At 39.5% G+C, this 23274-nt stretch overlaps 1 protein-coding gene across 9 annotated transcripts in view; it reads left to right on the top strand.

Moving 5' to 3' along the window:
* Positions 1–1245: 1245 nt before the first annotated feature.
* STK39 (serine/threonine kinase 39) overlaps positions 1246–23274 on the top strand; it is a 72937-nt gene continuing 50908 nt past the window's right edge. For 5 of the 9 annotated variants that reach the window (XM_018911500.3, XM_018911499.3, XM_030241631.2 and 2 more), the window contains exons 1-3: positions 1634–1885; positions 17402–17514; positions 22417–22525. In XM_018911500.3, the coding sequence (XP_018767045.1) occupies positions 1765–1885; positions 17402–17514; positions 22417–22525 (343 nt within the window). In that variant the 5' untranslated portion in view covers positions 1634–1764. Of the gene's footprint in view, positions 1391–1633; positions 1886–17401; positions 17515–18284; positions 18406–18483; positions 18637–22416; positions 22526–23274 lie in introns of those variants that run through there. The other 4 variants (XM_030241632.2, XM_050976799.1, XM_018911502.3 and 1 more) reach the window with 4 other exon arrangements.

Here is a 23274-nt window from a genome sequence, read left to right as displayed (position 1 = left end):
AGGAAAATACTCCAATCATGTAGCTTTTAAAAATAAGATTGAGAGGAATCATTACTTTAGCACAAAAATGTGCAATATTATTTTTCTACTGGTAGAAGTCTCTATACTGAGCTAAACTTTTGCTTATGAGAAAATGGAAGTGCAGTGCACAAATATTTGCAAGTTGCTGATACACCTGATGAATCATTAAGCAGTGGTTAGGACTTCCTTCAGCTTTCTCAGCAACACAACAAACTAGAAGTAACTTGCTTTCCTTTTTGGAATAACCTTCAATTAACTGAGTCCTCACTGAATTAACCACACACATACAAAGTTAGTTAGTAAAAGGACATTATCCCAAACAGAACAAAGTAGCTAACAGGTGTTAGTTGTTACATGCATCTTTTCTTAACTCTAAATCGCACTTTATCATACTTCCTAACAATTTGTGAGGTTCTGTTCTTTTAGACAGAGCTGTAGTTTTCCTGCTCACATCCTGTACTAGTTCTAATTACCTAAGTTCATTCTGTAGCAGGAAGTAAGATTTAGAACTATTTGGAAATCTTATGTTACCACTCTTCTTCTCAGAGATCCATAAGTCTTAAAATGCAAAACATTCGAAGAAGGAGTGAGACTGTAGACTACACAAATAACTATTTTCTAAATTACTTCATAGTAAGTAAAATCCTGATGATATTGAACACTTGACACTACTAAGAGTGTAGAAGAAAAAAATCCATACTATTACTAACAGCAGAGTTTCATTTAACCCCAGGTTGTTGTTTTTTTTTTTTTAACCTTGCATTGTATAATGGGAAGCAATAGAGACGTTTAAGCACGATTCTTATTTGTTTAAATCACTTGGCACTGCTTAGCCGAGGGGAGCATTTTCAACTGTCCTCAGTCCTTCTCAGTGTCATGAACTGAGGCAGTGTCTGCACTGAAGTGACACGGTGCAGCTGTGCTACTCGTCCTGGAGAGGGCTACTCGTCATTTGGTGATTTAAACAGTGCAGGACTGCAGCACGATCACCGATGAAAGAAAATGCTTTCCTCACGTCCTCAAATTCGAATACAAGTCATCTTGAGCAGCAGCAGCGCACTCAGCAGTGACACTTGTAGTGAGCTGTGCTCCAGAGCAGCTGTGTGCATATGCTCTCGGCCTAACAGGTGCTTCAGCATCCGCCACGGGACGTGGCTTCCCTCCCTCCCTCCCTCCGGTCCTGGCCGGCCCCGCGCTCGGCCCTGGCGGGGTTCGGCCGTCGGCCGGCAGGGCCGTGGCCTGCACACGCTCGGCCCGCCGCCCCGGGCAGCACCTCCCGTGCTTCCAGACGCACAGAGCATCCCAGCGAGCCGCAGGATGAGCGGGGAAGGGCGATGGCCAGAGCTGCCGCCAGCAGGTAGGCAGGTAGGTTACGAGGTGCCGGGGAGGGCGGCGAGCACCGGAGGGTGCGGGGCCGCTCCCGCGGGGCGCCTCCGCGCTTCTCCCTGGGGCGGGGGGCGTCAGGGGGCACCGCCTCGCTCTGCCGGCGCCGCACCGACACCGCCCGGGGCCCAGGCTCGGCGCAAGGGCTCCGTCTCTCCGCAGCGGCGCTGGGCGAGCGGCCGGGGCCGGCGGCGACGCCCGCCTCTGCCTCCTCCCCCTCGGTGCCCTGCCTCCTCCCTCCGCCGGGCGGGCGGCCGGCTGCTCGGGCAGGGAGGGCGGGAGGCAGAGCGCGGCTGAAAGGTGTTGCTGGAGGGGAAGTTTGGAGAAGGTCGTCGGGTGCCTGGGCGCTCCGGCAGCATCATGGCGGAGCAGGGCGAGTCGCCGGTCCACGTCCAGCAGCCCCAGCCGGCACCCGCACCCGCCGCCCCGGCCGCCGGCTGGCCCATCTGCAGGGACGCCTACGAGCTGCAGGAGGTGATCGGTCAGTGGAGCGGGGGCGCGGCGGGGCGGAGGTGGGGGAGGAAGGCAGGGATGCCGGGGCCGGCTCTGGGCCTACCGGCGCTCGCTCTCCCGCAGGCAGGGCTCGTTCACTGCGGCGGACGCACCCGGCACTGCAGCGGCGGCTGCTGCAAACTTTATCCGCCCGGCAGCGGGCGGCCCCGGGGGGCGGCGGCTCCTGCCAGAACCCGCCGTGCCCCGCCCGGTGCGGCTCGGCGGAGGCGCCGCTGTCCTGCGGTGCATCGTCACTCCAGCCTTGCCGGTTTGCGCTGGGACCCCGGCAACTCCGCAGATGCGCTCTGTGTGCTGTGTGTGTCCACCCTGCGTGTGTCCCTGGATGCGCACATGTGCGTGCATCCGCTTAGATTACTCTGCATTTTTCCGGTGCTTTCATGGGGGAGGTAAATCTCACCCGTAGATCTGCTGCTCACGTGACGACTCTCTCTTAATCAGTATATATAAGTATATACATATTTAAACTATTTTCTCCTTTACCGTTTCATCTTGTTCGCATCTCCTTATGCCCTCGGCCCTGTGCTCGTTGGTTGCACGTAAGGCCAGCGGGGGATTACAGCTTCGTTTTCACCCCAGCCAACCTACTTTTGACCCGGTTTGCCATGTGAAGTTTAACCCTTCTGCTGGCCCCCTCCCATGTCCCTGTAGGAAGGGAATTTCTTGGTTGTGTTCTTCAACACTTTGTTCACATATCCAACTAATGCAGATCAGATGTGTGGAGTCTGCATTCCCTTTATTTGTATAAGATTATTTTCAGTTTTACTTTGTGAAATGCTAACTGTTGTTGAAAGTATGTGTGATGGAAAGTTTTTCATCTCTTGCCCTAGATGCTGCTTGTTGCTAATGATCTACTTTGGGAAAACTTGCTTTTATTTGTATGTAACATTTTAAATTTCCAGCAAATACTGCAGATGGCAAAAACCAGCTCTGACTGCTGTTTCCTACAAATAAGGCTGCTTAAGTGAGAAAAGTCCAAGTGACTTGCCTGCTGATGCTGTTGATTGTCTTCAGTATTACACTAATTGCTAATTGTTGTAAGGCTGATGACGACCAGAACTGCATGTTATCTATCTGGAAGTTGTATGTACTCAGCTTTGTCATTAAGCTTTTTATTTTCCACAGGCAGAAACAAAATAATTGAGAAAAGTACTTCTTCCTTAAAATGGGATAGCTTTTCGTGTACCTAGGTGGTTGTTTCTGTTTGTACTTCCAGGCTGTGAATAGGGACTAAGGAGAGATGAGGGTTCAGGTCCCTGGAGGTGGCTGACTAGGTTTGGTATTGAGCAGGTGTTGCCTATGGAGGCCCCCCAAAAGTATGGGTTTAATGGACAGAGGACTGTGTCTTCCTCAGTCTTGGGGAATAGATCAAAGCCAGCCAAGTGGAAGTGATTCTACTAGCATAAAGGTGTATCTTTGCTGAGGAGAAGATCCCTCTTCTAAGGTGGAAAAGGCTTCAAAGGTGTTGGTCTAGGGTGTAATATGGGTCATATGAGTTACTTAAATAGTAGTTGTTTTCTGTTACAGTACCTGTGGAACGCCTGTGTAAGAATTTCCTTTAAAACCTCCTTTCCACTTTATTCTTTCTGTTTAAAAACTTGTATCTTTTGATATGTAAATTATAATCTTAACTGCTAATATATATTTGTATACATCCATTGAATGAGTGGATGCTAAATTGGACTTGCAGATGCTAATCTGTAGAGAAACTATTGCTAGCTACCTGTGGGTGCTCCTAAATATTGATGTTATTTAACTGAATGCCTGGGAGTAAATTGAGGTCAGGGTATATTGAATTAGATTCTTGGACACACTGAACTTGCCTGCTGTAATTTCACTAAACTTAGGTTTCTTCCATGACTTTCTTTGAAAGTTGCTGAGATTTATTTTGTACCACTTGACTAGAAAATCTTGTGCTTAGACAAACGTGTATTTTTCATTAACACCTTCTTAATTTACAGGGGACTCTCTATGAGATTAAATTTTGTCTGGATACTATTAAAAATAGTAAAAAAACCCAACTTTCTAAAAAAACCCAGCCAAACCAAGGCCCCTGTAAATTCCATGTGTTTGACATAATTTTGGAACTCTAGGATAAATATTGTCGGTTTTAATGAACATGGTAAGGGACTCTTAAAGAATATTTTTTCTATCTGAGGGAGCAGAGAATGACACAGTCTGAACTTAGTTCAGCAGCAACCCTTTGCATGCACTATGCCAGGTTTAATTACGTTGTGAACAGGAGTAGTTACCTCTTGCTGAAACAGACCTGATCACCTCTGGAAAGCACCACATACTTCTCCCTCAGGAGCTGTGTAGCGTCAGTTGAGTTTGGTTACAACAGCCCTTTCCCAGTTAAATGAGAAAAAATAACAATGCAGTCAAGCACCATTTTGGGCTTTGCAGGAGAAAAGAGACACCATAATGGTTTATCACAAGAATATAGTTTAGATTCTTTGGTAACTAAAGCAGAGATGCAGGAATAGCTGTTTTATGAAATTTTAAAAAGTTTTGGTGGGGATTATGAAATGAAAGTAATTGTTAGTCTTGTGGGCCATCTCCATCTCTTGGATTTAGCAGTTGGAGAAGTTCTATTCTTCCTCTCTGTGAGAGCATGAATACTTATTGCTCATCTGTGTCTAGCCACATGCTATGTTGAAAAGCAAGGCCACATGATATGGATTTCCAATGAAAAAGCTTTTTTTTTTTTTTCATTTGCTGTCTGTTGTATCCTTCAGGATGGCTGGGAGATTCAAGTGTCTGCTGAGGAGAAAATACTAGCTTTAAGGAGTGCTTCTTATGAGGTGTTGTTCCAAGTCTGCTTTATTTTTTAGGTGGCTGGCCAGTTCTCTGTAAACTCTTTGTGTGCAGTTTCATGATACATTTAATCTGCTCTAACAGGCAGCTGCTGAAAGGATCACATTGATCTGACAGCGAACTAGTTCTTCTGCCGGGTCAGTTTTCTGCTGGATCAGATTCCCTGTTTGACTTGCTGCATGGCTTTGTGATTGATAGGTTTGATGCAAGGAAGGGGCTCTTCCAATTAATGCCTAGATGCTTATATTTTCTGGGGTGGGAGAAAAACATGATTGCTCTTTGTAAATGTGTAGTGTAAAGAGGAAACTTTTACATTAATTCAGATTGATACAGGTTGTCCATATATAAAAGCACGTTAGAATGGGATTCCTAATTGTTAGGAAAGGAGGATCCAACCAACCTTCTGGCAGTAGTTACAGAGATAAGAACTGTAATTGCTGTTAAGGTAGAGCCAGATTTAAATTAGTGAAGACTTGGGAGATCTCTTTCTAAGATTTAAAACCATTAAAATGCTCAGTGGATTTTAATATGTGTGGAGGGGATTTTATTGTTTTTTGGTCGGTTTTTTTTTTTTGTAAGATGAATATGACTTGGATTAAAAAATAGCAGCTAATAAAAGCAGTACTGTGAGAGGTGTTTGGGTTTATAACCAAGTATTCAGAATAAAATAACTGAAATAGACTTATTTGAATTTGTCATGTACGTTTGAGATTTTTTTCCTCAGAAGCAGTATCAATCTTCACCGAGCATTTAAATGGTAATCAACATTTAAACTTTATTCAGTTTTCAAGTTTTTAAAATAGTCTTTCAACCTTTCAAATTGTAATGAGTCCTACATCATGTGGATGACACAAAGCAGCATTAAATCTTGGTTGGTTTTTTTGTTTTATTTTGGGTGATTTTTTTTACTTTATTTTTTTATTTAGGTATGATCAAGTAGCTTTGACTTTATTTTGGAAAACTACTTTGGAGTTGATGCTTCTCTGCCAGATGTAACTTACTGTCATCCTACATTGATGGAAGGTGGATTCTGTTATGGAGAAGCAGTGGATTATCTTGTGATTAGGTTGGGTACTAGTTTCCATTATAAAATTATATTTTTCTCTACTGCTGCAACTGACTTGGAAAATTATTTTGGCTGGAAAATGGCCAGAATTAGATTGAAATAAAAGGTTACTTTTATGAGACGGATTATCTATATTGCCTGCAAATCATTAAAATGTTACCTTAGTTGAACTTCTGTGTTTGTCTATTTTTTTTTCCCTAACTTTGAGCTTAAAAATATCTTGTGGTTTCTTGCCTCATAAGGTGCAGTGTTGCTAAGTCAAGTGTGTTGAGATTTTGAGTAGAACAAGTTAGTATGTGAGCCTGTTCTGCTGATTTTATGGTTCTTATTATAAGCAGCCTGAGAAGCACTCTTGGTTAATGGCTCTGGGGTCTTTACTGGTGCTTCCAGGGTATGTAATTTACTTTTTTTTTTCTCCCCTGCTGCATGTATTTCTAATGGCTCTTTGTCTGACAGCAAATAGACTCTCCTATATTTGTTGTTATCAGAGATCTTTGATTATCTCTGTTTATGATCCTCAGGAACCCATGTTCAGGTTGGTAGTGCTGTACACTGTTTTGAAAAGCCTCTATAGTTAAAGGTGAAATTACAGTTCTTTTTGTTCTGTTAATCAAATTCTCATGTCTCATTCACATTTTCCAAAATTTCTTATCCCTGTGCTGAATCAGGATTTTTTTTTTAACATTTGAAGGTCTTTCTTTTGCAGTAGTTTTTATGTATGTGCTGTAAAGTAAATCACACTGTACTGAATGAAATACCACACTAACAACTAAAGCTATGGCAAAATTTTGTATTTGCTCCTGCAAAATTGCCATAATTCTTGCATGAGAATCTGCATAACTTGATAAGTAATATTTAATGCCACTGTATGTCTTTTTACCAAAACCTTTTGTAAAAAGAAAAAGGGTGTCTGCCTTAATTCTGCTCCGAAGTAAATTCTATTCCTTACCAATAAATCTTAAAAGTTACTCCAGCAGCCTAAGCATATTTTACATGCACATATTAAATACAGACTTTGTAATATTAATTGTAACTTAATAGAATTGCAGCTTGGCAGGAAGAGTTTAATTTTGTAAATTAAATTTGACGGTTTGGGAAATAATTGTTTGAGATTTTCTGTCTCTTAATAACCATTTGTAGAAACTGTGAAAATGTTAAATCCTCATTTAGTATTTTAATAAGGAGTGGCTTTTAATTCAGTTGCCAGGGTAAAGGTGGTCATGGTACGATTTAAAAACACCTTGTGGAACATTCACAGTGCTGTGCTGCTAATGAGGCTGTGCAGAGCTTGAAGTTGTTAATTATTTGCTTTGTCTCCACATGGTAGTGTTGAGGAAGGGACCTGTCTTGGTGCTTTTTTTTTTTTTTTAAAATGGAAGTGCATTAGAAATACCCTGATTGGAGACAGGGTTGTACATAGCTGTAGTTTTCACTGCTTCCATAGAAGTAAAACTTTAATTCAGTGTCCAGAATTTTTTAAAATCTAGTGAATTTTAAAACAAAATTAATGTAAATTATATAAAAAAAAAGAAAAATTAAAAAGAAAAGAGCTTCCTTTGGGTTTCTCCTGATTGGAAGTAACCAGGATATTAAGCTTGTTTTAAAGTTACCTTGTTTACTGTGTGGGTAAAGGAACATATATCAACACATCAGGCGGTTGGCTGGTGCTGTGTAATGATAATTTATAGAAAATATGCTTTCCTGCTTTTCTGATCTGCCTACTTCCCTGTTGGGTGCTCTCTTCTCCCTATGCTTTTTCTTTCCCTTTCATCCAAGTTCTTTTTACAGTTAAGGCCCAATACCTGCCAAGTCCTGGATCTGCAGGATTTGCTTGAGTTTTAGAAGAGGAGCCACTCCACTGGTGAGCATGTACAAATTTGAAGGGATTGCAGGATTTTGCCCCTTGCTAAGTGTTACAGCAGCAAGGCTTTGCATCTTCAGAGTAGAGCTACTTCTTGTGACCAGCACTGTGCCTTGATGGCAGGACCCAAGTTCAGACCTGGCAGAACTATTTTAGTTGTTGTTCTGAAACGATTTAAGAACTGGCTTTAGTTTTTTCTTCTAGTGAAGAATCACTTTCTCTTAGGTCCTAGACCAGTTGTTTTTTTTCCAGACTCTGTTTGTCAAATGGAGCTTCTCTTTGTTAACTGGAAACAAAACCACATCTGTTCTGATTGGCTTGAGGGGAAAACACAGTTAGCTCTCCATGCAAAGGAGATCTGGGTGGCTCATATAGCGGCTACTTGTCTAGGTCAATTTAATTCTTGTGTGCACTGCCTTGGTTCACTCTTTCTCTTCCTACATTTGACCTTCCAAAATAATTTGGAACTGTAAGGCAACAGTTGATAGAGGCTTTTTGTTTGCTTTCAGTAATAGTAAAAATTATTGATGTTTCAAGAATGGGCCCTAAAAATCAAATTAAGTTAGCTACTCTTCTTAACTTCTTGGGTTTGCTGAAGTCACTGGGATACTATTAAGCAGAGGTTGCAGAGGAGTACTATGCTTGCAGCACTTGGATAACAAATATGTCACTAGGATATTTTCTGGTGGCCAAAATTAAAAGTGAATTTCTCCCCATCCTTAAAACAATCATACTTAATATATGTCAATACTTTTTACCATACGTAAATAAAGAATGAGCTGTGTTGAATGAGTGGATTTTTCCGTATTACAGCCTTTCCAGTGGGATGAAATCCTTACAGCTCCGCTAGATTTCACTGTTTCTTGCTAAGTTTGAAGGTATTAGGATGTGCACAAGTGTTGCATGGTTGGAGCTTGTGAGTTTATCAGGCAGGCAGAATGAGGTGAGACTGGGATGGTATAAAAGTCTTGAGGAAATAATTCTCAGGCAGAATGGGGTGAGACTGGGATGGTATAAAAGTCTTGAGGAAATAATTCTCTCTAAAATGTTACTTTTTCCTTATAAGAAGTTAAACTTCAGAATGATAAATTAGCTGTCTCCATTAATCCTTTATCTTTACAAATAACAATTCTGAATTATTTTATTAGCCTAATTATTCATGTGGATGTCTAAATGCCTCTGAGGTATTTTGATTGTAAGTTAAATATAGATGAAATCTGAGAATGTCCTATAGCCTGATGTAACATAATCATTACATAACTTTTGAGCTATGCTTCTGTACTTAGAAAAATTAGAATTGGAAGCAGACTGAAAATTTGGAGATTTGTGTTCCTAATCATCCTTTCAGAAGAATTGTCAACTTAAAGGTCTTGAAAGTCAAGATCCATATTGAATACCTATGTGCCAAGTATACCTGGTTCAGGGTAGTGGTACAAAAATAGTTAATTTAACTGACCAGAAAAATACTGTGTATTTGTTAATTGTGGTTTCTGTCTTTTAGGAGTCATATGAACAAAAGCATAAACTTAAGCTATTTCTTCAGACTTCTGAGAAGTAACATGTTTGGACTCAGAAGCATAGCCATTTAATTATATAAAGTTGCTTTTTCCTTCTCACTTTCTTGCTTTGAAGACATTTTATTACAGGGACTGAATTTAAGCTTATAATTTATTCCTCTTAGTGTCTTGTGCTTCCAGACTCTAAGCTACTTCTGACTAATAATAGGAACCTCATTAGAATTGGATGAGAATCGCCTAATGAAAATTTAATTATATGATAGTATTAATATTGCTCCAACTCTTCCATTGTTTCATGAGAAGCAATATATTGAGAAATAGGTAAGTTTTCTGCTTGTAGTGTGTGGTCACAGTAGACTCAAGTTCTAGGAGGCACATTTTGTTGGGGTGAACTAGCTGAAGATTTGTAGTTCAACACTGCTGTATTAATTAGAGATCTTTATGACACTACAGTAGCAATAATGCCTTTGTTTTGGTAGATGGCTGTTTTTCATTCTCGGAAGAGAATGATGCACTATGTGGTGACATCCGGAATACTTGGAAAATACTGCATTCATGGTATTAGAATTGTTCCAAGTGTTTACTTTCAAACTAAATGAGAAACAATAAAATATGCTGACTAAATCAACACCACAATTTGTTTATAGTGCTGCTTCAGAAATTAATAGTAATTATTTTTTTAACAGCTTCTTTCTAGGCAGGAGATCATCTGACTCAGCATTGCAAATCTTCAATTTGCCCTATTTTTATAAGGGAGTTCTGTGGAGTTGTGATGGTACCCTGGTAAGGTAACATTTGGTTCCACAGTGAATACCAGATACCAAGTTCTTCCATAGTTATATAGAGACATTTTCACTATGCATGGGTTTTGCCTTCCAGATTTTTAGAGTTGTATGCATATTGAATAATGGTTTCTATAGATGATGAAACAATAGGGAGAATGAAATTATCAGAATCCATGTTTCTTTTCAAGTGAGGATGAATGGATAATAACATGGCAGATAAAATCCATAAATTCTTAATCAAGTTGTATCCTTCGCTCTTTTTCATGCTTCTTGTTGGAAAAATGCAGAATGAATATGGATTTGTTGGATACATTAATGTGGAGTACTGTACATCCACATTTGTCCATGGCAGCCCCAGCATAGTATCATAGAAATTTTAATGCAACTTAGCTTGCTGTTTCCAATGACTGGAACCCTCTGCAGATCAGGTCAAAACTCAATGCATTGTTTGATGTGTCAATATAACAATCATAATCTAGACTGGAAGATGATTCTCAGAGGTAGCAGATGATGATGGAAGCATCTCTGGCCACAAGGGTCATGGGTATCACTGTCCACCAGCAGCTTGAGTCCAAGTTCCTTACTCAGGACTTGTAAGTGTTTGATGTCACAGGCAGTTCTAGTATTCCCTATGCTGTTGTACTTCCCAGTGGCAGGTTCGTCAGCAGCACTGGGACCCAGGATGTTCAGTGCTGTACAGGAGGGAGTAATCACTGTGATTCCCAGGCATCTTGAAGCTGGGAGGGAGAGGAAGGAGAAATCTGTTTGGTTTATCTACTTGGTTCACAGGACCTTCAGTGCCTGAGAATAAGGGGGAAAGGAATGAATACATCGCCTGTTCAGTCACAGAGAGTTCCTGCTTGCCTTATAAAGTGGCATTCGTTATGCCAGACACTTTACAAGGGGTCAGGAGCAGGGCCTGTGGGCTGCACCAGTCTTATCCTGACATTTCCACAAGGCAAATTCCAGTTCTGATAACTCTGAAGTCTCAAACAGTGGTGATTTTGGATTTTTTTTATAGACATTTCTCACCTATAAGTAAAACTTCTTATGAAGATGATTGAGATGTGGAGCAGAGCAAAAGGAATTTAATCTTGAGTAATGTTTATAAAAGGGGGTTTCCCTAGACAGTTCTCTTTCAACTTTATTTAGATGACTCACCTATTTTAAAGGACAAGTCAGGGAGAAAATAATACTTACTGAAAGTAGACTGCTTTTGTTTAGGTTTTCCTTACCAGCTGTGATGCTGACATTTCCATGACAGGTTTACTTGAATGCCCCAAACATAGTTAATAGTCATCCTTGGACTTATCTCTCTAATCTTAGTGTGTTGATCGCATTTCGTCTGTTGCATTTCATGCACTGCAAAATTATTCTACTTACCTGTGGTAAAAAAGAAGGGTATGGGAGGAACAACCAATAAACAGGAACTACTTAATAAATTCAACTAAACCTAAACCAAACAAGTAAAGTAGCTAAAAATATCAAGCTGACAAGTGCTGAGCTCTGTGTGGCTCTAGGCAGAAGTCTCCTTAACAAGAAAGTGTCTGAAAGCAAAAAGCCATCCCTTAGGCTGATATTTCATTTTAAAGCTGAACACAGTCACGATTATAAAAAACCTATGTCAGATCTAAATATATCTGGTTTCACTTTCTAGCCACAGGTTTCTTAAATACCTTTTTCAGTGACGGTAGAGCTCTTAAAGTTCTTTTACCCATAGCTGGTCTTGATAGCTGATTATTCTTCAGATAAGAAAGATGTTTCAGAAGAGATCCTGCAATACAGTGTGTCTGAGCTCTCTGATGGAGGGAAATAAGACTTGTATTTTTCAGATCATTGGTAGAGCTTCTCTACTTTCTTGTACAGTTCCAATTTGTCCTATTTCCTGAATAATTAGTTTGTGATTGACAGGTATTTGCCATACTCTGATGCCAGTACCCTCTGTGTTCAAGAAAGTAGTTCTATTTCACGTGCTTTGGGCAGAAAATTTTATTCTGTTCTGTAGATTCGACAGGGAACTATCATAGCAAACCTCAAAATATTTTCTGTAATTTTCTAGGCAAAACATCTGTTGTAATCAGTTCTTTTACTATTTTAGTGAGAAAATAAAGAGAATAGTTCAGAAAGCTAGGTCATTTCCTCCTGTGGCTGTTTTTCATGCATGTGGGGGTTTATTGCTGTTTGTTAATCCCCCTGACTTTTTCCTTCTGTATAGAGAATATGATATCTGGTTAATACTGAAGCTTGCTTTATCTTATCACAGGTTGTCTTAACACTTGCATAGAACTTTTCTGTAGTGCATAATCATTTTGACCTCAACATTTAGGCAATTTATGACTTCTCTGCAATCACTGAAATATCTGTATAGCATATTTGTATAAGTTTTTGGGTTTTTTTTTTTGTTTATACAATAGGCTTTTAAAAAGTAGTATGGGATAAGCTAGATCTCAGATTTTGTGTAAGCTAATTTCCCAAAAAAAGGTAAATGCAACAATTGAGTAATCCAGTAGTTCTGTAGCCATACTAGTGATGTTTTTAAATGTCCAACTGCAAAACAAATTCATTGAGGAACTAAAGAGATTAGTCATTGAATGTTGAATGCTACACATAGAACTGTGAAGTAGCAGTTCCACGTGTGGGCATTGATTTCAGGTACACTTAGTGTATTTAACTGAATTATATCATAATTGGTAGGATAAGCAAAGTGGTATCCAAGTGAACTATAAGGAGAGAGATTTGATCCCAGCATGAATTCAGAACACAAAGTGGGTAGGAAATGTTAGTAAATTGTAATTACATGATTATTGTGAGGTTCTTAAGAACTCAAGTATTTTTCATGTGAAGATGTAAAGGGAAAAAATGGCTCATTTTCTGTGAAGAAGCTAAGTTTCAGAAATATTTAGAGTTCAGTACGGAGGTGTAAATGAGCTTTACCTGGCTGATTTTAATCTTATTTGACTTATTTTAATCAGTGGAACTAATATGAAAGAAAGTGAGTAATAATGAAAGTTGTCTAGAGTATTGTGGGGTAAAATCTAGAAACCAAAAGGAATTAAATATGCTTTGTTCTCTGTTTGTTAACCAGAAGTATTGCTTTGCCACCAACAGAATTAATTATTATGAAACTGAAGAGACTGGTTCAGCCCAGTGCTGCTATGGAGTATTTTGAGGGGCTGATTGGTTCATAACACATTTAGTAATGCTGGAAATATGCTACAAAATATTGTGTGCAACATACAGCATAGTTTTCCAAGCTTGCATGTAAGTACAGGTACTTTGTATATTACATTAAAAACTCCACATGTATTTTTGAGTAGAAACCTAGTCTAGATTTGTGCACAGTTTTTGTGCACAATTGCATTCTGCTCCATGTAAAAGGAATCCTGCAGTTGCACTGGATAAGAGATACATTTAAGAATTACCTAGGGGGGGTCTTCTTCAGAACTAGGATGTCATGGGAGATTAAATATTATTAGGAGGTTTCTGTAGGTTGGGGGAGGAGAGGTGTACAAAAATGCAGGGGGCATAGGTTGGTATATAAGACTTTATAGATTCAAAGATAAGATATTTAGTCTTCTCCAATTGCAACTGTTCTCTAGCCCTTCGGAGACCCAGTCAACTAGAAAACTTACCATTATCAACAAGTTTGATCCTCCTCTTCAGAAATTAGAACGAGTTTAGTATTGGGGAAGGTCTCTTTTGTTAGTGACCTAAACTGCAGAGATCTTTCGAAGAGGTTTGGGCTGAAATACTCTAGAGACTAACACTGAGCCACTAAAAGAGAGACTTGATGAGTCATTATGGGCTAATGGGCTTTTGTTTTTAAGGAGAATAGGAAAATTGAAAAGAAATGTTTGTGATCTATTTTGAATATAGTTACTGTGCCATGATAAGTGGGAAGTATCAGACCTTTAGCAGTAATGGAATAAATGAAGTGTCACATCCTTGTATGAAGGATGTGGGCATGTGCAATATACCAGTGATATGGTCCAACCGTCTCACCTCACTGTCTTTTTGAGACTGGACTAGTAGAGAGCAGTTAAAACTAAAAGGTTAATGTCAAAATCCTTCTTCTCTTTGTTGAGTCAGCTTCTGCAAGGATTAAATTTATGTTTTAAAAAAAGGACAGAGGAAAAAATACTTTTATGTCAAATTTAGAACAATTTGAAGGAACTTGTTTGGGTAAGCTTAAATCCCAGATAAGTATTTGTGGAGTTTTTATATGCTCTCTGTGAAGTATGTGCAAAGCAGAATGCAGAAAACTGCTTTTAGGGTACATCCTTTCAGAAGAGGTGCAGTGTGCCCATATGTAGTGGCTCGTGAGAAGGTTTCTATTGTGTGAACCCAGATAGTTAAAAGCAGTTTTAATGGCTCTGTTGCATTGAGGATGGAATTGGTAGGGAGTGTAGCATGGTCTGTAGCATGAAGGGACAGGTTGGCTGTAAGGGCATGTTTACACCAGAGAGGATGGCAGCAAAAACACTAGGGCAAGATGAAACTCTGACCCATTGTCTGTTGTGAAATGGGAGCAGTAGGCATCTTGATGTGGTCTGAAATTGCATTGTTTCACTGCTAACTTTTGAAATTGGCAAAGAGAACTTATCTGTTGCAGGGTGACTTTTCCAGTAGTGGAAAACCCTGTTTTGTTCTGCAGGAGACAACTGGATGTAAAGGCTTTTCATGATTTATGCAATCTGTGCTTTTATTATACTATAACAGTTTCCTAAACGGAGACTGGGTGTTAAACCAGTCTATGTTTTGGTTATGTTGTAGTTAGTATTCTATGCTTTGAGGGTTCTGGAAGACTTGCAAGGCTCAATGTATCTGAAGAAGCCCTACCTTCTTTCAAGGAATGGTTGACTGTAATCTATTCTATGCAATCATTTTCTGTGATCCTATTTTGTTATGCTAAATGGTTGCTTGTGACAATTTAGTTTCACTATATGATAGTTCATTACTTCTGTATTCTGTTACCTCTCAATTGAAAAGCTTATTTAGGTAGTCTGGTCTCTAATACCTGTTCCTATGGAACACCACACTTCTCCTTGTTTAGTAGATGAGACAAAAGGAGCCTTTTGACCAGATGGGAAAGCTGCAGGTTTTCCTTATCTCTATCCCTGGTTGATCACTTAGTGAGCCAGAGAAGGAGAGAACATCTTTAAGAGGAAGGAGGCATATAGCTACTCATGTCTGGCTCCTGCTACAGTATGTGAAACTGCTTTTTCAAGCAGGTTTTATATGTACATAGGTCGAACTGAGAAGACTGCACAACCTGGCTTTACTCTCAAACTAGTGCATTGTGTAGAGAATTAGAAAAGCTGGAGAAAGAAGAAACTAGGTATATTGGCTTTACTCTAAACCTAAAAAGCTTTTTGCATTGTCAGCATATCTTAGTAATGTGATGAAGAACATCCCATTGCAAGTCACCTTTGTCTGAGAAGAAAACACAGAAAAGTATACTTTTATTTGTAGTTTAATTTTTCCAAAATGTTTGGAAGTGTTACTTGCTGTCAATTAGGAAGTAGTCAAGATTTTTATCATGGCATTGGGTGAATAAATTCTCTGTACGCTTATTTTGTTTGTCTTTTTTGAGGCTTTTGTATACAAATCTTTTTTAAAAGCAAAGATCTTGGTTGTTTTCTACAAGTAGATAAAACTAATGGCATTGATGGAAAAGATACATAAAGGAAATCTTCGTCTTTTTTTCCTGTATACTTAACAGCTAAAAATACTTTCTCCTGTTTCAATGTATGTTTGTGTAGTCACAGTAATGAGAGGATTTGTGTCTTGATGTCTACTGAATGATTAATTCATTAAAGTGATATATATGAGTCTTACCTTAGCTGAATTGTGCTGACTTGGTGGTTTCTTCCTTGGGATGTCATTTAATTTTTAAAATCTCTTAATTCTTTTACTACCTACATTATTGGGATTTTTAAAGGCTTTGTTCTATAAGCAGACAGAACAGGACATGTCAATATTTGTCTGTGACCGCATCCTGCAGAAACATGACTAGTTAGTCCTGTTGAGAGGTTTTTGTAAGAGGCTATTTTTTTAAAAGATGAGCTCAGAATTTTGACGCAAAATTCATATGCAGTTAAAAAGCTTTGTGATTTGAGTGAAAACATTGTGTGAACCAACAATACATGAAAATAGCTAAGCAAATAGCAGTTAAAACATGTACAATAACTTTCAGTCATGAGGTATTGTTGGTGCTGTTTTCAGATGTGCAGAGGAAAAAGCTCTCAATTGTTCTTAAGTCGGCTGGTAACTGAATCCACATTTGTAGAGCTTGACAACAAAAGGCTTTTTGTTCACAATTTGTATTCATCTAGGACATGCCAAATAAATAGAACATAGTTTATAAGCGGGCCAATATAACATGTTGCTCAAATGACTTACCAGAAATCCATAATTTATATTGAAATATTTAGCATTATGGGTAGAAGCTTGTTGGGAGCTTTTAGATTTCTGCATGGATGAGCACAATGTAATTATTTGAGGAAGCACACATTGTTATATTTGATGTGGCAGCAAGATGTGCAACTTGAGCAAAACTCCTTCTGAATATTACTGGCAATCATTTCATTAATTTAGTGAGGCAATACTGACTGGGTCAATGCCAGTGGGTGCCTGATAAAAGAAGCGACAATGCCTTTTACTCCTATGGTTCACAAATAAGGCATTCTAGAGAAAATTATTCTATTTCTTTCCCCCACATTTGTTCAATTCCCATGGGCTTTGTTATCAGCATGGTTGTGTGACCATATGTGATTTGCATGCCAAGTAAACATGAGTGACTTTCTCTGTTGAGCCATTCAGTAACCTGCATCTCACTCCTCACTGTTGGCATGGTACTTGTGCCTCCTGTGCTCTTCACAAGGATCAGCATGCTCCTTGTAGGGTGTTACTCCAGTTGTGATGAATGAGCAGGAACACTGGTGGAACTGTAGAAGATTTGGCATGTACGGTTTACTGATTTTTTTCTGTTCATAGGATAGGGGAACAAAAAACCTGGTTAAACAGGGACTGGCCTAAAAGAACAGAAAAAAACCTCAGTTGATAAAGCACAGTACCCACCCCTTCATGTATCAACCATACAGGTCATGTTCTTGATTAAAACAGATGTATCCAAAGACAGAAGTGTAATGAACTATGAAATGCATTGAGGTGGTAGTTATGTCTTGATAAATGAGCTCATCATTTGCTTTGTAATTTTTTGTGGTACATGGAAAAGAAACTTTCAGGTTTTTCTTTTCTATCTGAGATGTGTGAAAGGTGTCTTGCTAGTGGAAAGGTATGAATGTGGAGAAAGCATGGAAAAAGGATAAACAGCTTTGAAGTTCTTTATCAGTATGGGCTTTTCATGCTGGTCACTGGTTTACCTCCTCTGTTAAACTCTGTTAATCTCTCAGACTGTTCCTTTCCTGCACTTTTCCAGGTAGCGGTGCTACAGCAGTTGTCCAGGCAGCACTCTGCAAACCCAGGCAAGAACGTGTAGCAATAAAGAGGATCAACTTAGAAAAATGCCAAACCAGTATGGATGAATTGCTTGTAAGTAAATAAAGGGGCAGTATGTTACATGGAGACTTATCTTCTGTTTTGACTTTTTTTTTCGCTTGGTCCAAGAGTGAGGGTAGACTTTTATGCAGGATATGAGAGAAGGATTTGAAAATAATATAATTTTTTAATGCATATTTTTTCATGTCACAAAAATGACATATGCAAACTTTAATCTTGGGATAATCAACTTGGGATAACTGTGGGAAGACCCTAAACTCCTGTTTTCTGGAAGCTCACTTGTTAAGCGATTACTGTCTGGTTGTCTGTCTTTTTTAATACTGAGAAAAGATACATATTCCTTTGGTTAAACACTGATTAAAAATATGAAGAAAAAATTTAGTAGGTCTCCTTAAAATGTCTAAAGCACCAAAACATGTTGGATCATTTCATAATGATAACTTTTAAGGAGAAAAGAAGGAATGGCTACAGGGCCATCTATATAAGGAAACTCTTGTTAAAGCTAGTAACACACATGTATCAGATAGGCATAACAAGAATGTTTGAAGAATATTATTTGTTTGGGCCACTTATCAGAGAAGAAAGGGACCAGAAAGAAGCCATTTGTAAAGGAGCTGCAAGAGTTTTTCCTCTGTACTGGTTGTGGCAATCCAGAAAATTCACAAAGAACTATTGAAACACAAAACCTATTGCTTTCTAATGCTCCTAGATAGGTGCTTGTGTGTTTATGTATAGGCAGCATAACAAGATTTGAAGGACACAAAGCCATTCTAAAAGTGAGAACACTCTCTTCTGTTCCACAGGTTATACTACAGCCTAGAGACTGTGGGCTTTTTCTAATGCAGAAATTCCTGCCTCTGAAGGAAATGATCTCCTCAGCAGGGAATTGCCAGTGCAAAAGATATCTTGAATTTGATACAGAGGGTATGGTCCGTCCAGTTTCTTCAGATAAAATGGCTTTTTTACAGTGGAGGACCCAAAATGCTCTTCCCCTGGTGATTGATGGCATTCACCTTCAGTTTATGTGACCACTTGTATCCGACATTGTTGTGCTTTTTACGAGGATTGTGGTAGTGGAAGTTACTGCTGAGGTAGTGAGAATTCTGTCAAACTGAAAACTCAAAAGATAAATTCTGAACTGTCTTTAAGCCCAAGGTGAGATGCTATGCATGATGTATTAACAGCTACAGTCCCCAAAGAACATTTCTATAAAAACATAAATACTAATAACTGTAAGATAAATTGGTCAGAATTGGAAATTTTTGGTTAGAATTTGAACTAATACTGGGAATTAAGAATTAAAATGTTACAAGCAAATAAGCAAAACCAGACAAAACTGCCAGAAATCTGCAAGAGAAATTCTTGTGGTCTGGAGAATGGATTGCAGTTAGTTACAAGCTTGTAAAAAGTTACCTTGCCAAATGCTTGAGTGTCTTTACTGTTGACATGTCTCCACTGTCTGTCAAATGAGGCAGTAGGTCTTGAATTTTTGGTTCTATATTGCTTTCTTTTGGTACAAAGAAACTGTCCATACCATCTGTTTTATTTTATAACGTAAGTCAACTTCTGCTTTTCTGTGCTCAGATTTTTTGTTTCTTTAATTTGTTGATCTGTTTTGATCTGAACATGAATCGGGATTTTCCTGGTTCCTGGTTAGGAGAGCTATAGAAGTGTGCACACCTATGTGCATGCGTACACAAACAGAATTAACCTTTTTCTGTGAGGTTCAGTATACTTATGACTCAGTTCTATTAAAGAAACTTGAAAATTTTGTTAGAAAAAGAGAGACTTTTTTGGAAAAAGACATAATTGACCTTCAAAACTCTTGTTACAACTGTACTAACATTTTCATTTCAGTTGGTAGTACTTAAAATGTTCTTGTGTTTTTGGCAGAATTTGAGTCTAAAAATTTTGAGTTTAATCAGTTTTTAATCACTTATTTTTCTGATGAAACAGTTTTTGTTGGCACAGGAATGTTCTAAAACTGTCCTCTGAACATGCTGTTTTTAAAAATGATGGTGCAGAGTGCTTATGAATGCTGTGCACAGGCGCCCTTCACAAATTCTCAGCTGTGTGGCCTTCAGAGGAGTGGAAATGCATCAACCCATGCAAGCAGACAGGATTTGGGCCAGTGTCAATTAAAATAGAAAGGCAGTGTGGGAGGGAGTTTAAATATTACTGAGGTTACACAAACTGCCAAACTCCTGAAATTCGATACTCTGTTTCCTGCAATGTCCTGTGTTCTCACTATTGTAACCTAAGTGTAACTTTACCCCCTAAGCCAAGGAACAACTCCTGTCCTTAGTACTGTCCTGACTGGGTATCCTCCCTATTCTTTTACCTCCGGTTTTTTAAAACAATCAAACCCTCAAGTCCACAACCTCCAGAATGTTCTGTAGAATTGTTTGGCTGAAGGGATTTTCCAGGCTATTGGCGTTGCTGCGGTGCCTCCCCGGGGGCAGGCCGTGTGCAGGAGCCCCGGCGGTGTGAGGGGGCCCCGGGAGCCGGGCCCGCGGGGCGGCGGCACCGGCCTGCTCGGGGCCCGGCCCGCCGCGGCTGCTCAGCACGGAAAGGAGCTGCCTCGCAGTTGCTTATTAACTGTGTCACCCACCTGCCCTTAGGCTGAAAGACATTTTTATGCAGCTGCTCCGTGAAACTGGATCAGGAGTAACCTGGCTGAAAGAGGTTAGCTTTTAACCTGGGCATCTTGGCTGGTGAAACGCACAAATGCCTGTGCTAGTGCGCGGCAGGGAGAGGAGAGGGATGAGGGAGAGACTTAAATTGCTGTTACTTCCTTGCTGCTGTTGAATGTCTGAGGTGACATAAATGTGAAGAAAGCTCCAGCATTTTCTCCTGAATGTTCTGCTGCAAGCTGTTTCCCTGGCAGTGGATTTTAAATGAATGCTTTTCTTTCTCACCTGTGCACATCGTGGGCCGCAGCCAAATAGATGAAGTCTATGGAGGCTCACTGTTCTGTTTGTGATAGGAGTTTTCTAGAACCACAAGTCTGAAATTATTTAATTCTTTCATGACTAAAATTTCATCCCTTATCTCTCGTGAGGTGCTTTCTGTCTGTTTATTTTTGTTTTGCAAAGACTCTTTGAAAGAAAAAGTCATGAAAGCTGAGATGCAAGGTGCCTTTGGCAATGGTTACTGTGGTAGCTCAATTGTTGCCCATGAGTTGATGCAGGGAGGTAAAATATTCAAAGCACTTTTCAGTTAAAGATAGTGAAGCTTATCTCAGTCAATTAGTTACATTTCTGCATTACTAATGTCTAAGAAAAATAGATGAGATGCATTTTTGCCCAGTGGGGTCAGCTGGACTTTTTGAGTCACTGTTATATTACCAGCTTAGGAAAATAATAAAACAGTGTAAGAAATGAAATAGTAACCAGGACTGGGGGAATTACAGTTAAGGTTTGGAATGGGTAGCTGAATTAAGAACATGAGGCAGTAATTTGACTTGTGTTTAAGATGACACGTCTTCTGGGAGAGGAAAATATACTCTACATGTCTCTTCTGCTTTCATCTACTGTCTTCTGGGGGATGATAGGGAGCTATCTTGCAAACTGCTCTTATTATTCAGGCTCATTGATTCATTATCCAGGCATTCTTCCTTCTGTGCTTCAGGGTTCGGAAATTGTCTAAGGAGGAGGACTTTGGACAACAGAACAGGCTGAAATGTGTGTCAAACTACAGCCTGACTTTAATAGTCACCTACAAGCACCATAAGATTAAATCCTAGTCTTTAATATGTATAATTAACTTTTTATTAGAACCCAGCTGTGACTTTTGAGTGCAATGCAAATAACAAAAAACCTCTTTCAAACAATTGCTAAAATGAAGTTTAAAGTTGAAAATGGCATTTGTGGTAGCTTTAATCAGCCTAAACAGGACCTGCATAGTGTGTAACTTGCACAAGTGTTGTTGAGTCAGAGAGAAACAATTCACCTCAAACAGTTGCTTTTCAGGGAGAGAGGAGCAAGAGTTTCTAGCTGGATTGGCTTCCAGACTAGCTCACCCTCCAGGAGCGTGTCCTCTAGCACCAAGGGTGGATCAGGGCTCTGTGGCTGGAGGTAGTAGGGAGAAGAGAGGGAGACGAGAGGAAGAAGTAGGACTGGGGCAGCTGAAATTGGTGTGAGGCCAAACCCTGTGGTACAGAAGAGGCCTCATGCTCCTATGTAAGGATTGGCAGAAGAATGAGAGTGGCCGGAAAGGTGTTACAGAACAATTATGTGAAAGAGTGAATAGAAAAAGAGCTCTGCTTGAATTAACAGATACAAGACAGTCATTCTTAATGTGTACAGCTGTGGTGTGTCAGAGATGCTGTTACTTGGTAGTGCCACGTTGTGCATCTGTTAGTGACTGTGTGTCCCTCTAGTCAATTGTTTCCTATGGCTTTTGGCCTGAAATATTGCTTTTTCTCTATTTCTGTTTACTTGTATGGCTCTGTCTACCTGTCTGTCCCACAGTAGCTGAGCCAGTGGTGCTGTGTCCTTTGTTCAACTGCTTCCTTCCTCCTTTCCTACCTGTTCCCATTCTACTCTTCATATCCCTTTTGAACAGAAAATGCAGTAGATTTTGACCTTTCCTTGCATTTTGTTGTCCAGCCTGTACCCACACCTTCAGCTCTTGGAGACTACTCATTCTTCATTGCTTACTGTGAATTTGAGACATTAACAGTAATTTCTTTGCTGTTCTCAGGAGAAAAGTGATGTAGCTATGCCTGTATCTCATGGCCAAACTTCCCTCATGTTCTTAGCAATAATGTTTTTTCTTGCATGCAGATCTTTAGGTAAATTGAGATGTTTTAATGCCTTGATGCATACTCTGTACATACTTTAGTTCCATTATAGTATTTCACTTTGAAATTAAACTTTATATTAGCAAAACTGATAGCTGGCTCTGTTGTTTTGGGCTTTGTATTTCTTACAGAAAGAAATTCAAGCAATGAGTCAGTGCAATCACCCTAATGTGGTGACCTATTACACATCTTTTGTGGTGAAGGATGAACTGTGGCTGGTTATGAAGCTATTAAGTGGGGGTAAGTTACTGGTTTTACTTGTTTAGCTGCAAGGCAATTGTAGGATTTTTTTTTCCCCTAATGTACCACCTGTGAGTTCATTGAGCTAAACTAACTAATGAGAAAGGGGTAGACACTACATAGGGTGAACCTCGAGATGTAGGCATGTTAAGGAGGAATATGCAAGCTTACAAAGTTTGTGTATCTATATTCATAGGACAGGCTAAGAATTACTGAAATACGGTAGTTATATAAACAACATTGAATTTTCGTTCTGAACCAATTTCTCAAAGCTCTCTATTAAGGCTGTGTAGGGAAAACTGATTGGAATTAATTCAATTCTATCAGTGTTGTCTTTTATGGAGTTTCTCTAGAATACTGTGTATTTTTATAAAAATGCATACATATTTGATTTCATAATGAGTATTACTCATTCCTTATTCAAGCAAGACCCATCCTAGGCCAAGTATTACAAATATTGCATCCTTTTTATTGCTTAAGCTAACCAAACACTCATTGAATTTTTTTATTATAATAGTTACTGATATAAAAGTCTTATTTAGTTCTGGAAGAGGAAAAAGGAGGGTGAACTTAATGTGCTTGTTGTTTAGGAAAGAGAGGCCCTAGAATATGATGTGATAGTCCTGGTTGTTACACAATGTTGTTCAAGATTAGTCTTGATGGCTGCAGGCTGCTTCACCATGATGCTGGAAAACCAGGAGGGGAAGTGCTCGTAGCCCTTGGTGTGTCACATTTGGTTGAATTGGTCA

The sequence above is a fragment of the Serinus canaria genome, chromosome 7 (assembly GCF_022539315.1).
Source record: "Serinus canaria isolate serCan28SL12 chromosome 7, serCan2020, whole genome shotgun sequence".
In the NCBI taxonomy this organism is placed as follows: Eukaryota; Metazoa; Chordata; class Aves; order Passeriformes; family Fringillidae; genus Serinus; species Serinus canaria.
The sequence above is the reverse complement of the archived record's forward strand: the minus strand, read 5'-3'. Positions and strand labels throughout refer to the sequence as shown.